At 38.3% G+C, this 13,013-nt stretch overlaps 1 protein-coding gene across 1 annotated transcript; it reads right to left on the minus strand.

Annotated features, from left to right (window-relative positions):
* Window positions 1-1,360: 1,360 nt before the first annotated feature.
* LOC137103628 (ladderlectin-like) lies at window positions 1,361-3,858 on the minus strand. The gene is made up of 7 exons (XM_067484135.1): window positions 3,786-3,858; window positions 3,639-3,704; window positions 3,466-3,487; window positions 3,014-3,084; window positions 2,677-2,811; window positions 1,998-2,109; window positions 1,361-1,645 (listed from the first exon to the last, which is right to left on the minus strand). Exons 2-7 carry the CDS (start codon window positions 3,702-3,704, stop codon window positions 1,569-1,571), a joined length of 483 nt encoding a protein of 160 aa, XP_067340236.1. The 5' UTR covers window positions 3,786-3,858; the 3' UTR covers window positions 1,361-1,568.
* Between the last annotated feature and the right edge of the window lie 9,155 nt (window positions 3,859-13,013).

Below are 13,013 nucleotides of genomic sequence, written 5' to 3' on the forward strand. Positions count from 1 at the left end.
TTTACAGCGTTGAGGGTCAGCAGTCAAACCGTGACACTGACTGTTTACATCGGAGTACTCCAACTGTTATTTCTGCTTGTTTTTAACCACGTTCCCATGCATCATCCAGGCCTGCAGCAGGTGCTTTGTGAGTGTGGGGGGCCAATAACTTGTTGATTTGTTACTAAGAGTAAAAGTAACATGAAATTAATCTCATATTTAAATGCTCAACTGAATTAAATTCAGCGGTCACATTAGAGTTCAGTGGCTACAAATGAGATTGTTTGGTTTCTTGGTTCTTATGGTTTATTTCTTTGTGTCATTTGGTAACAAAAGCGGTGTTTGCTGAGTGTTATGTTGCCTTATACCAGGTCTGGACCTTTAAATATATGTAGAATTGCATGTTTAAGGTTATAGTTTTTAAGCAAACACAACAATTATATCTATGTGTTTAACGTACTCCAGAATTTCTCCTTCTCTTCTTACTGACATCCTACCTGTGGTTCATAACCACTAACCACATTGAACATCACACCTTCAATTTCCAGCTTCAGACTCATCAACCTGTCTGTTGCTCTTTTCACCTCTAGAACATTCCTCACAAACTCCTCTTTCAGGAAAACTCCTACTCCATTTCTCTTCCTATCTGACCCATCGTAGAACAACTTGAACCCTGCTCCTAAGCTTCTAGCCTTGCTACCTTTCCACCTGGTCTCCTGGACACACAGTATGTCCACCTTCCTTCTCTGCATCATGACAATAAACTCTCTATCCTTCCCTGTCATAGTACCAACATTCAAAGTCCCTACTGTCAGTCCTAAATTCTAAGCTTTATATGTATATTTAAACTCTTCAGTTTAATGATCCCATAATGGTGGCAGGAGCTACCAAACTCTGCACACTCAGCAAACTCACTCACAATATTTAAAAAACTGCCGAAAACAGAACTCTTCCACACCTTCCTATGCACTTTTTTTTTTAAATCTTCCTTTCTGCTCTTTCTTGCACCTCATGAAATGTAAACACTTTTCTAATTGGATTTTGCTTTGATGTTTTCTCCTTGACTGAGATATTTGCTGCCTTGTACCTCACTTTTAAGTCACTTTGAATCAAAGCATTTGCTAAATGAATAAATGTAAATTTAAACATTATGCAGAGCTGCCTCATTATTATAAGCCCACACTCTTCATATGCATATGAGCATAAACGTCCACAAAACCAGAGCACAGGAGAAGTTTTAAGTTTACTTGACACACAAGCTCTTTGTAACTAGATATGGTAGAGAAAAACATTGATATATTAGTAAATCTGCCAAAAGCTGCATATGATCTATTTGTTGTTGTTCAAATAAAAGGTATTATGGTAAGAAAGATTCCTCAGCTTGCTATGCATATATGTTTATTGATTCAAGACAGGCAGAGAGATGTGTAGTACTACATTCAACACAGATAGAAATCCCAGAGTGAATTAAGTGAAATTAATTAAATGAAAGTTAATGAAAATCTGATTTGTCAACAGGTCTTCCATCAGTGATGTCATTGAGGCTAAAAAACCTAGTGGAAGTGACATCATCAGTGGGGTTTGGCGTACTAGAGGTTGAGATTTCTTTTGGCACAAACAAATGGCATCCTCAGGTCACAGTTTGCATCATTGACAAAATCTTGTCCTGTAGACAGAGGACACAGAGACATAGTTAAACCACTGCAGAGTTGTTTTTCCTCCACTGGTGTAAAAATCATAAAACACAGTACTAATATCAATTTAAGGCCACGTGGCTTTATCAGTTAGGAAAAACCCTTTACCTCAGTGTGTTCACACTGTTTATGTTGGACAGTTCATTCTTGACCTTGGAAACAGCTGAAGACAGCATTGGGTAATAATGTAATGATCATACATGCTAATTATTCATTGGAGATGGTGAAGTATTTGTTTTACTGTGACACCTGCCTGCATCCATATATTTCCAAGCCGTTTCTCATTAAAAACTGCAAACAAGAACAAAAAGTATTCATTCGTACCTCTGAGGTTTATGTGCATGCAGTTTTCACGTCCTCCTAAGTTGTTAGGCTCTCCTGGGCCCCATCTACTGAAGGTAAACCTTGCACCAGAACTCCACAGCCACACACGCTCCTGAGAGAAAATGTTCATACAGACATTAAAACCAACAAGACCTTTGTTTTTGTCCAAAATCCCCCCCCCCAAAAAAAACATCAGTCAGACACACTGATCCACTGACCGGTTTCTTCATTGAAAACATCTGGTCAATAATAATAAAAATCGAGTGGTCAAACAGCTGACGTCACTTACTACAGACCACTGTAAAATATATCCACTGGGTAAAAAACTTTTACCCAGTAAAAAACTTTTACCCAGTGGATCAGTGTGTCTGTCTGATGGGTTTTAATAGTTTTTGGACAGGTCTACGGCACAGACAAACAAACTAATCCAGGCTGCAGACTGACAGTCACTAAATGTGAGCAGAGACAGTTTATTGTTAGTGTGATTGTCTGTATGGAGACTATTGAAAATACAGTTAAATCAGAAAATGACAGTTTTCCTTTTTTCCTAAGGGTCAATTTACTTCTTTCTATCATTTCATTCACAAGCAAAGAGAAGAAAACTACAGTTATTTTATTTATGACAGCATCTTAAAGCTGCACCCAGTCTTCCAGCTCTGCTTCCTCATATCTTGTTTACCTTGGATGCATCAGTGCCTCCAACCCAAGTCTCTGTGTTTCTTCCTGTTGCTCTGACAACCAACCCCCTGATGAAGTTGTACACATCAGGAGTCCGGATTGAGGCCAGATTTGCATCAAGATTAGTGCAAAAGCGCTGAGACAAGATTCAAAATGAAAAAAAAATTAACACACAGAATAAATGAGTTAGATGAGGTCAAAGAGTAAAACTATGGAAGAAAAAGAGACAACATGAAAAACTTTGTTCACATCACTTGAGACTCAAAGCTGTTGTCTAAAAACTACATATTCCCATAGGACTTGTTCTCTTGATGCAGTTCTAGATGTTAGAAAATTACCTCAGCATCAGACCATTCCATCGGAATGTTGTAGAACTGGTAAAGGCGATTGCCAAACCTGGACCAAGGTTCTGAAGGACAGTTATCAATCTGTTAGTTTATAACATGTCAAAATAAAGATAAATAATAAATCACTAAAACAAAGTTCAAATGCCAAATCACATTTTCCATATTTCTTGTTGGATCAGACCAAATAACTGAACCTATACCTCAGTTTAGCAGGTCCACCAAACTAAACCTACTGTTACTTGTTGGACTAAAAGGTCTCTATTATTTTGTCTACACAATTTATACCAGTAGAACAACAAACAAAATCCTCCACAATGATGATCCAAAGGATTTTTTACAGGACTGTTGTAAAGCAAATGAAAATCTACAGTCAGTCCTGCAACCAGAACCAGAACTTGTTAACACCCTGAGCATTCACCACCATAAATGGAAGAACCACCAACCTCCAACTCTGACACATGTAGCCTGTGGATGGAAACAACACAATGTCAGAGATGAAAATCCAACACTGCTGAAGCAGTGAGTAGCACCATCATTAGACAATTCTTTATCCAAAAAACTATTTTATACTTTGATGTTGTTGTGAAAGAAGAAGAAAAAAGAAAAAAATTATTACATTTGCTCCAGTCCACAGACCAATGGTCACACAGAGGACCACGATGAGATGAAGACCTGATGCCATCTGTGTCCAGAAAGTAAGACAAGTTAAAGTGTCAGGACTGAGTGAATCCATCATAAAATACTACAAGAGTTAAAACTGTACCTTGTTGTGATGATCAGAGGAGGTTTCACTCTCAGAAGCAGGTAGCAAGATGTCTTGGAAAAGGGGAATCCAGTCTTTATATACCTTCACTGGTACATCATTCACTGATCACAAGATACTTAGTTTTTGTAAGAATTATCACATTACATAGTGACCCCACCTTAAGTAAATGTCCAACTGTTCTTTAAACAATATTAAAACACTACATTCTGTCAATTTTATGCATCAGTTCTTGCAAATGAAATGGAAACAAAGACAAGGTGTTAAGTGTCCAACAGTTTAAACTGGAGCAGCAGAAACAACAATCAATGAAATTTTAATATTACATTTCCTTTTTAACGTCCCACTAAACAAGGAGACGTGCAAAGAGCGTCTATGTTAAGTTTGTGTCAGACCTCTGAGTCACCAGAGCCAAACGTCTTTTTAGGTTTTCTGAATGTTACGTTGAGACTCCCAGGGGACACAAGCTTTCAAAGGTCATTTCAGGATGACTTGGACAGACTGACATCACATTTACAGTGAGTGATTTCTAATGCAGCATTCAAGTGAGGACAGACACACACACAGACACATGTGTCCATGTTTACTGGTTTTCCAGAGCTCTTCCTGTATTAACATCAATGGGGCCTATTCTTAAGTCTCTATACTGAAATTTTAGTGAAGATCTGTGAACATCCAAACCATCAAATTGTCTTTTTAGATGTTCACATATTTAACTTAGCAGAGACATAAAGTAAATGTACTTGTGACGTCCATTTCTCATTAGCAGGTCCCCCTGATGTCCAGCTGATGTTGCATATGATACAGGTACATTGTTCCAGTGGGTCCATAGGTAGAGGGTCAGGCTCGGATACAGAAGTTTCCAGGATCAAATCCCAGCCCACACACCAAGTTTGTCTTTGAGTGAGACACTTTTGAGCTTGAGCTAGATCCCCTAGATCCCCTGTGGCTGCGCAATGCTCTCACCAAGGCGAGAGGTTACATGTAAAATGACAAATCTTAGTGAAAATGTGCTCAGTGATGAGAATAAAGCTTCTTTTCTAAAAAGGAAAAAAAAATGTCTGATGTGATTCTGCATGTGGACACCTGATACAAGTTTAGTATTTGGACATATTTCAAGGACTAATATGTTGGGTATTTGGAGGTCAGCAGACATCCAAAAGAAATTCTAAACAAAGAAATTAAGAACTGGTCCACGCAAACAAACTGTCTGTTCCCAATATGCAACAACCTTCAAAATATGTCCTAAAAGACGACCAGATATTTCAAATACTGGACGTCTCTAAACATCTAAATTAAGAGCTGTCCTGATGTAAAGAATTTTAGAGGCCTGCTGAGGTCTGTTTAATGTCGTGGACAGACACTGACCATCTACTAAAACTGTTTTAGACGTCCAAACACATTTAAAAATCATCACCAGTCAAGAGGAAAAGGGGACGTGGATCCCCCAACATGATATAGACATCACATGCATGTCTCTCCTACATCAGATGGTTGCTGGGCTGTTTCAGTGCTGCACTAAACACAGTTCAAATGTCTTTGCTGTGATGTCCATACAGACACAATCTCAACACCTCCCTGTGCATTGACGAAAAACTCTATTGTGATGCGACTGATGTATAAAGTGAAAAGTGATGAACAGTATCAATAACTGATTAGAATAAACCAGCAGCAGTAAAAATGTGTGTGTTCAGCTTCTGAGCAGTGAAGATCATCACTTTATAAACTATAGTCAACAGGCAGTAACCAAGCACAGGTTTAAACACATCACATCATCTTTGCAAAGACTAAAATCTAAATCATCCAAAGACAGAGACACAGAAAGTGCTAACACCTGCAGACTGGCAGCTGATGTGTGGACACAGTTAAGCTTTGCTGAGTAACACTCCTGTCCCCAGAAGTACCACATATTCCAACTTTCCAAACATTTCCTTCCAAAAACTACAGCTCTCATTTGTCCACACAGAGGCAGAAAAAATGAGTTGTACAAATACAGAGTGAGCGTTTTGCTTCACTGACTGTTTACTGTCATATTAGACTTGTTATGACTGCATGTTCCTGGATCCACAAAGGCTGATGTTTATCACATGTTTTCACTCATCATTCAGCTTCTATTTTCATAAACTACATTTTATGTTTTGTTTCTTTTAATTAAACTAACCCCTAACCCTAACTCAGTAAAGCTGAGAACTAGATTTGTTAGAAAACAATGTAACTGACACAGTAGAGAATCTGTCAAATCTGCACATAATACACTTGACTGGTATATTTTAGATATAATTAAAATATAATAAGGTGAAAACAATTGCTCAACATGCATATTTGTTTATTGATTTATGATAGAAAGATAATCAGTGATTTATGCATTAGAAAGAAGAGAAGCTCTAGAAAGAGTTAAGTGAAACTAGAAAAGGCAATTTCCGAGGAAATTACGTGGGAGAGCTGTGAAGTCGCCCGGTAGGGGCCGACCGCTCAGAAGCTGCAGAGAGCGAAGGCATTCGCACGTTAAATGCCGCAAACGCCGAAGAAAGATAAATACAAACAAAAAGAGAAAGAAAGAAGATGATAATAAAAGGAAAAAACAAACAAAATCCCAGGAAAAGTTGGATTCAGAAAAGAAGAAAAAAGTAGAAAGTAACAATAGAAGTAAATAAGTAAAAAGTTGATATTTAAAGTGAAAAGAAACAGAAAAAGAAGCAAAGTAAAAAGTTGCTATTAAAAGTGTAAAGAAAAAAGGAAGAAGTAAAAAAGTAACAAGTTGAAATAACAAAGGTTAAAAGAAGTAGTAAGAAACAAAGGAAAAGGTAAATATTCAAAATTAAAAGAAACAAAGAAGCAAGTAAAAAGTTGCTATTAAAAATGTAAAGAAAAAAGGAAGAAGTAAAAAAGCAACAAGTTGAAATAACTAAAGTAAAAAGAAGTAGTAAGAATCTAAGGAGAAGGTAAAGATTCAAAGTTAAAAGAAATAAAGAAAGAAGCAAAGTAAAAAGTTGATCTAAAAAGTGTAGCGAAAATAGGAAGAACTAACTATTTAGAAATGTAGGACCATTTTAATACTGAAAAACTAAAAAAAAAGTTGAAAAGAGCTTTTAATTTGAAAGTGTGTTTCCTGACTGTGTGTCTGGATCTGTGTGTGTCCACTTTTGGGAGACTTTACCACAAACTCATTTTAGCATTTAAATGCTAAAAATAGTAAAAAGTATGATGAAATGCTTTTATTTTGAAATTGTGTTTCCTGTCTGTGTGTGTGTCCACTGTAGGGAGACTTGACCACAAAGTCATTTTAGCATTTAATTGCTAAAAAGGGAATAAAATAATATGAAAGGCTTTTATTTTGAAAGTCTGTTTCCTGCCTGTGAGGGAGCATCTGTCTGTCTTCACTGTGTATGTTGAGGGAGAAAAACTCAGGTAAAGTGTGTGGACACAGCTCTGAGGCTGATCACATGATCTCATGCAGCTGTGTCCGTTACCATGACAATGACTGCTGCCCGCTGCCCGCCTGCTGAGTCATGTGAGCCAAATGCAAAGGCAGGCTGGGAAAGTACTGAGACTATGCCTCGCAAAATTCTCAAAATATGAAAAAGTATTAGTCTTATCGAAAAAATTCAAAAACTGTGAGCGGCAAAAGGCTTCAATGAACACAGTGATGTACTTTATTTAAAGATACTCCATAAAATGAAGGGGTGGTGGCGATTTTAAAACAGCCCCCCGTTTGTGATTTGAGGAGAATTTCAGAACCTCTTTTATAATGGGCTCTAATAGGAGTTTAAGACGGCACTCTCTCTGTATCTGGACAGTTCCAGAAAGAACTGTAGAACTATAATAATAATAATAATAATAATAATAATAAAGATAAAGAAAAGGATCTCATAAGTGTGAGAGCTGTGTTACAGCTCTCACATTAATTAATAAAAATTGAAATACAAATGGCATCCTCCAGTCACAGTTTGCATCATTGACAAAATCTTGTCCTGTAGACAGAGGACACAGAGACACCGTTAAACCATTGCAGAGTTGTTTTTCTTTCACCGGTGTAAAAAAAAAAAAAATCATAAAACACCGTACTAATATCAATTTAAGGCCATGTGGCTTTATCAGTTAGGAAAAACCCTTTTTCTGTCTTGAGATCTGAGAACTGATTTCTGTGGAACGCAACAGACAAATTCAATAAAATGCTTCAGTATTTGATTTGAATTTTGAGTCGAATACATAGTTTAGATTTTGTATGTTACCCAACACTTTGTTGTCTTTAGCCTCATAAAACATATTTCAGTCCCCACTGTTTATGTTGACAATTCATTCTTGACCTTGGAAACAGCCGAAGACAACCTTGCGTAATAATGTAATGATTGTACATGCTAATTATTCATTGGAGAGGGTGAAGTATTTATTTTACTGTGACACCTGCCTGCATCCATATATTTCCAAGCTGTTTCTCAATAAAAACTACAAACAAGAACAAAACGTATTCATTCGTACCTCTGATGTCATTTTCTAAAACCAACAAGACCTTTGTTCTTGTCCAAAATCCAATAAAAACACATCATTCAGACACACACTGATCCACTGACAGGTTTCTTCTGGTCAACAATAAGAAAAATTGAGTGGTCAAACAGCTGACGTCACTTACTACAGACCACTGTGTTTCTTCTCTGCTTTGTTCAGGTCTCTAACCAAAGACATAATGTCATAGGTGGACTAATGCATACAGGGGCGGCTGTTGCTTAGCTGGTAAGGCAGGTCCATGGACCACAGGGTTAGTGGTTTGATTCTCGGTCCCTTCTGGTTACATGTTGAAGTGTCATTGAGCAAAACACTGAACCCCAAGTTGGTGAGCACCTTGCATGGAAGCCACCACCATTGGTGTGGGAGTGTGTGTGTGAATGAGAAGTAACATTGTAAAGCGCTTTGATTAAAAGTGCTATATAAGCGGCCATTTACCTTTTACAGATATCAATATTAAAAAATTTTCAGTAGCAGACAAATAAAATCTGTAACAGCAGGTCTTGTTTATCTTGGATGCATTAGTCTCTGTGTTTGTGCCTGTTGCTTTGGAAATCACCCCTCTGAAGTTGTAGGTATCAGGACTCAGGAGTGAGGCCAGATTTGCATCAAGATTAGTGCAAAAGCGCTGAGACAAGATTCAAAAATTAAATTAACAAAGAGAATAAATGAGTCAGATGAGGTCAAAGAGTAAATGGAAGACAGAAACAGACCCTGTGAGAAGGACGGTTCACATCACTTGAGACTCAAAGCTGTTGTCTAAAAACTACATATTCCCATATGAGCGGTTCTGTTGATGCAGTTCTAGATGTTTGTAAAGTACCTCAGCATCAGACCATTCCATCGGAATCAGAGGGTTTTTATTATCAAGAAGGATGGACTGTCTATGATTCTAACAACGATGTCTCCTCCCTCCTCTGCTGAAAACAGAAAGTGGGATAAGGCGAGGATTCATCAATCAATCACAGAGCTTATTATATTTTTTAATTCAATTTTAGTTTTCAGTCTTATATCAAGTCTTAGTTGTGGGGAAAAAGGCCATATTTGTTTGCATTACCCTGAATGGTAACCACAGTTTCTGTGGACAAATTTCAAACTCCCACAATTTGTGAATTTAATTGGACCTGCAGACAAATACAACTGTTACTTTAGAGAAGACAATCAAGATGAGTGCAAGCAGGTTGGAACGGGTGGAGAAAAGTGTCAGTTGCGTTGTGTGATAAAAGAGTATCAGCGAGAACGAAAGGAGAGATGTTGTGAGACCAGAGATGTTATTCGGCTTAGAGACAGTGGCACTGAAGAAAAGACAGGAGGCAGAGCTTAAGATGTTGAGGTTCTCTTTGGGAGTGACGAGGATTGACAGGATCAGGAATGAGGACATCAGACTTAGTTAGTTGGTAAATGGTAAATAGTCGCTTATATAGTGCTTCTATCCAAAGCCCTTTACAATGTTGATTCACACACACTCACACAGCGATGGCCATGCAAGGTGCTCACCTGACCCACCGGGTCACCGCAACTTGGGGTACAGCGTCTTGCCCAAGGGGACTTCGACATGTAGCCGGGAGGTGGGATCAAACCACTGACCCTGTGGTCCATGGCTAACTGCCTAACCTACTGAGTTACAGCCGCCTTGAGAGAAGATGATGCAGAGGAAGGAGTTAGATGGAGGCACATGACTCGCTGTGGAGACCCCTGAAAGTGAACAGCCCAAAAGAAAAGAAGGAAAAGAAGAGGGTTAGATTACTTTATTTATACCTGTGGGTAAATTTGTTTTGCAGTATGAGAAAACAACCATAGTACACACAGACCTTTGAGGAACCAGACAAATACTGGGAAACAATTAAAAACAGAGACGTGGACAAGCACAAAGCTTACTGATCATATTTACAAAAGGTAGAAATAAAGTAGATGCAAATACAACAATGCATATAAAATCAAAGCTCAAAGCCCAAAGCCCACTGGAATTCAAATAAAAACTCACAGAAAAGCCAATAAAATCAAACTCGTTAAAAGTTTGATGTAAATAAATAGAATAAAAATGTATACTCAATACAGAAAGTGCAAATCTTCAGCTAAGACTTATTTAAAAGAGCAATCGCAGTAGGAACAGAACTGTTCCTGTGCTGCTTAGTGTTAGACCTCAGGGCTTTAAATCTCTGATGGGAGGGAAGACACAAATATTCACTGGCGAAAGGATGGGAGTCAATTCAACTTTATTTATATAGCACCAATTCACAACAAAGTCATCTCAAGGCACTTTACATGATAAAGTCAAGACTATAAAGATGTATAGAGAAAACCCAACAAAAAGGTTTTAAGCCTAGAATTAAAAGTAGAGAAGTTGTCTGCTTCCTGAGACATCATTATAGATGAAGCTGGCCAGCAGCTGCACCTGTCTGTTGTACAACGATTCTAGACTCGGCTGTGACTCCCCAATTAGCCGACTCGAGCATTTATTGATCTGATCCAGTGAGTTTTTTTTATTTTTTTTCATGCACGTTTCCGAAACGTGACACGAGAGAAAAAGCTAAAACAGAATCAATAAAAGCACAAGAAATAAGAGTCATCTTGGTCCTATCAATTTGGAAACAGGACAACTTCAACAAAGAGAACAAGTGCTGGTGTCCCTTCCTGCACAAAGCTTCACAATGTTCTTTAAAGTTCAATGTAGCATCAATAATAGTCCTGAGATATTTATAAGCTTGTCCCTTAATGATAGTGGACTCAGGTGTGTTGGCCTTCTTTCTAAACTCAATGTCTGTGTCTTTGGTTTTTGATTAGTTTAGCAAAATCAGTCAATGACCAGGCCATGGCTATTTTCATTTCCCTGTAGAAGACTGACTGCGTCTTCAGCATACTTTAAAATGAAACGGTTTTTAAAGGTGCTCTGGCACATGCTGGTGTAGAGAATGAACAATGAGGGTTTCGTGTTTTTGTAATTAGTTATGTCAATTTACAAAATGCACGTCGCCACATTGCAAGTTGGCCTAGAAATTAATGGTAGACAATGATTCTGTACCTGGGACAATTATAGGAAATTAAGAAATGACCACACAGTGTGTGGATTTAGTTGTTAAAGGTTAACTAGAGCACGAGAATATAAATATTTGTGTTCTGAAATCACTGGATATGAATTCTTCAAGACACCACTGAGATTAGCAAATAAGAAAATAAACTTATGGAGCAGCTTCTTCTCTGAGTCTGAGGACAGAGTTCAGCCAAGTGTCCCAGTCTGCAGCAAAGAGGGAGCAGACAGCTCAGGTAAAGTCAAAGTTACTCTTTAACTCGACCAGACAAAATCACTGCTCATTCAGGAAATGACCAAAACACACGTTAAATGATCAGAAACATGCAGAAAAGTGATCATTAACCAGCTTGTTGGTTAATCACTAACTGCTATGAACACGTTAGACTAAATTCACCTAAAGCTGGAAGCTAGAAAAAGCTGGATGTGCTGCACAGTCACAGTACTAAATCAGGCAGGACCCTGTGGCAGCTGTGAGCAGAGAGTCCCCATCAGCAGCAGACAGAGGACAGGGATCAGGGATCAGTGTCTGATGTCATGTACATTTTTCTTTAACTTTCCATTAGGAAAGTTTCAGAAGAACTTGAAATTTCCATTTGATTAAGGAGATATCAGTGATTCTATGTGGAGACTTTGATGTTGTACATTGGAGGCTGTAGACTGTAGTGCAATTGAAAAAAGAGATTTTGTTTTGTAGCCAGTGCTCACTGATATACTTAATGTGGGGGAGAAAATAACAAAAATAACCTGTTTCATAACGTGCAGTTTTACAGCCAAATAATCAACCTAATATCTGATTCTACTCTAGCTGCTTTATACCTGTTTGATATGCTCTTGATTCCTCGACTTTCTATTCCTATTCCAAACTTTATATCACTCAGTAAAACATAGATCATCAGTTAAATGGTAAATGTTCTGCACTTATATAGCTCTTTTCTACCTATTGGCACTAAAAGTGCTTTACACTGCTTCTTATTCACCCATTCACACTCACAATCACACACTGATGGGGGAGCTGCTATGCAGCTGGCCAACACTCACCGGGAGCAACTAAGTTGGGGTTCAGTGTCTTACTCAAGGACACTTCAACATGAGACTGGAGGAGGCGGGGATTGAAGCTGGACTCATCTCACCTTTAGCTGCTGCAGCATCACTGGTTGTTCAAATAAACCTAATTGTTCAACAGAAAGTCCAGAAGCACAGGTGAGTCCACAAACACACCTGAACCTGATCACACCCTAACTACAGCTCTTTGTCAGGTAACACCTCCACCTGCTGGTCAGAGGTTTGAACAGGGTTCAGTATCCGCAGAACAACATGGAATTTGTTGGAAACTGTTTCTTACTGAAACACAGTCATCCTAACTTCAGAACCATAGTAAACTTTGTGGACAGATGCTTGAATAAAACTAGAGCAATAAGATACTGTAGAAACTTAGGAAACATCTGTGTTCAGGTCAGTTATCAAACAAAGTCTCACATGTCCTTGTGTGTAGTGTTATGTGCCCTCACAGTCAGGAGCTGCTGCTTTTTACAGCAGGAAACAGATTTGAAGGAAACACAACAGCATCCGTTTTAGTGGCTGAGTCTGATCAACACAAAAGGTTCTTCTGCTCACTGTTTACTCAGTGTGTACAATGTGACCCAGGTGCTTGTGTGGGCTGATGGTGGCAGGAACCTGCTCATGTCCTGCTTGTT

The sequence above is a fragment of the Channa argus genome, chromosome 18 (genome assembly GCF_033026475.1).
Source record: "Channa argus isolate prfri chromosome 18, Channa argus male v1.0, whole genome shotgun sequence".
NCBI lineage: Eukaryota > Metazoa > Chordata > Actinopteri > Anabantiformes > Channidae > Channa > Channa argus.

What these genes read in the sequence shown, in the direction of transcription:
- LOC137103628 (XM_067484135.1), bottom strand. Translation starts at nt 3,704, where the DNA reads ATGGCATCAGGTCTTCATCTCATCGTGGTCCTCTGTGTGACCATTGGT. An exon ending in TGGAATGGTCTGATGCTGAG is followed by an intron (nt 2,812 to 3,013) that starts GTAATTTTCTAA and finishes ATCTTGTCTCAG; the next exon opens with CGCTTTTGCACTAATCTTGA. An exon ending in GAGGCACTGATGCATCCAAG is followed by an intron (nt 2,110 to 2,676) that starts GTAAACAAGATA and finishes ATTTTCTCTCAG; the next exon opens with GAGCGTGTGTGGCTGTGGAG.